The sequence below is a fragment of the Egretta garzetta genome, unplaced genomic scaffold (assembly GCF_000687185.1).
Source record: "Egretta garzetta isolate BGI_Z169 unplaced genomic scaffold, ASM68718v1 scaffold350, whole genome shotgun sequence".
NCBI lineage: Eukaryota > Metazoa > Chordata > Aves > Pelecaniformes > Ardeidae > Egretta > Egretta garzetta.
The window spans coordinates 364,281-364,755 of NW_009258273.1; the positions used below are offsets into that span (position 1 = coordinate 364,281).

Below are 475 nucleotides of genomic sequence, written 5' to 3' on the forward strand. Positions count from 1 at the left end.
GGGACGGGACATGGGGGGACGCTCACCTGCTCCAGCGTGCAGAAGATGTGAGCGTCGTCCTGCTGGAAGCGCCGGACCCGGGTCAGCCCCGTCAAAGTGCCAGGGGGCTCGTTGCGGTGCAGCACCCCGAAATCAGCCAGGCGCAAGGGTAGCTCCCGCCACGACCGTGGCCGGTGGGCAAACATCAGGCTGTGGACAGACATACGGACAGTCAGATGCATCATCAGCCCCTCCCAGTGTCTTCCCCCGCGTCCCCCCCGCTGCCTCACCAGTGGGCTGGGCAGTTCATGGGTTTGAGGGAGAGGGTCTCGGTGCCGGCGGCGAAGGAGAACATGTGGGTGCTGTAGTGCTGCCAGTGCCCCGAGAGCTCCCAGAGCTGTGGGCTGAACACGTTGGGGGTCACCACCTCGCAGAAGCCCCTCGCCCGGTACTCGCTCTGTGGGGACAGGGACGGGGACATCAGCCCAGCCCCGTG

At 66.7% G+C, this 475-nt stretch overlaps 1 protein-coding gene across 1 annotated transcript in view; it reads right to left on the minus strand.

Moving 5' to 3' along the window:
* The window catches only part of JTB (jumping translocation breakpoint), a 34,406-nt gene that overhangs the window by 15,557 nt on the left and 18,374 nt on the right, over positions 1 to 475 (minus strand). Inside the window, exons 12-13 of the mRNA XM_035890550.1 lie at positions 270 to 434; positions 27 to 189 (exon numbers count right to left, since the gene is read on the minus strand). Coding sequence (XP_035746443.1) covers positions 27 to 189; positions 270 to 434 — 328 coding nt within the window. The remainder of the gene's footprint in view (positions 1 to 26; positions 190 to 269; positions 435 to 475) is intronic.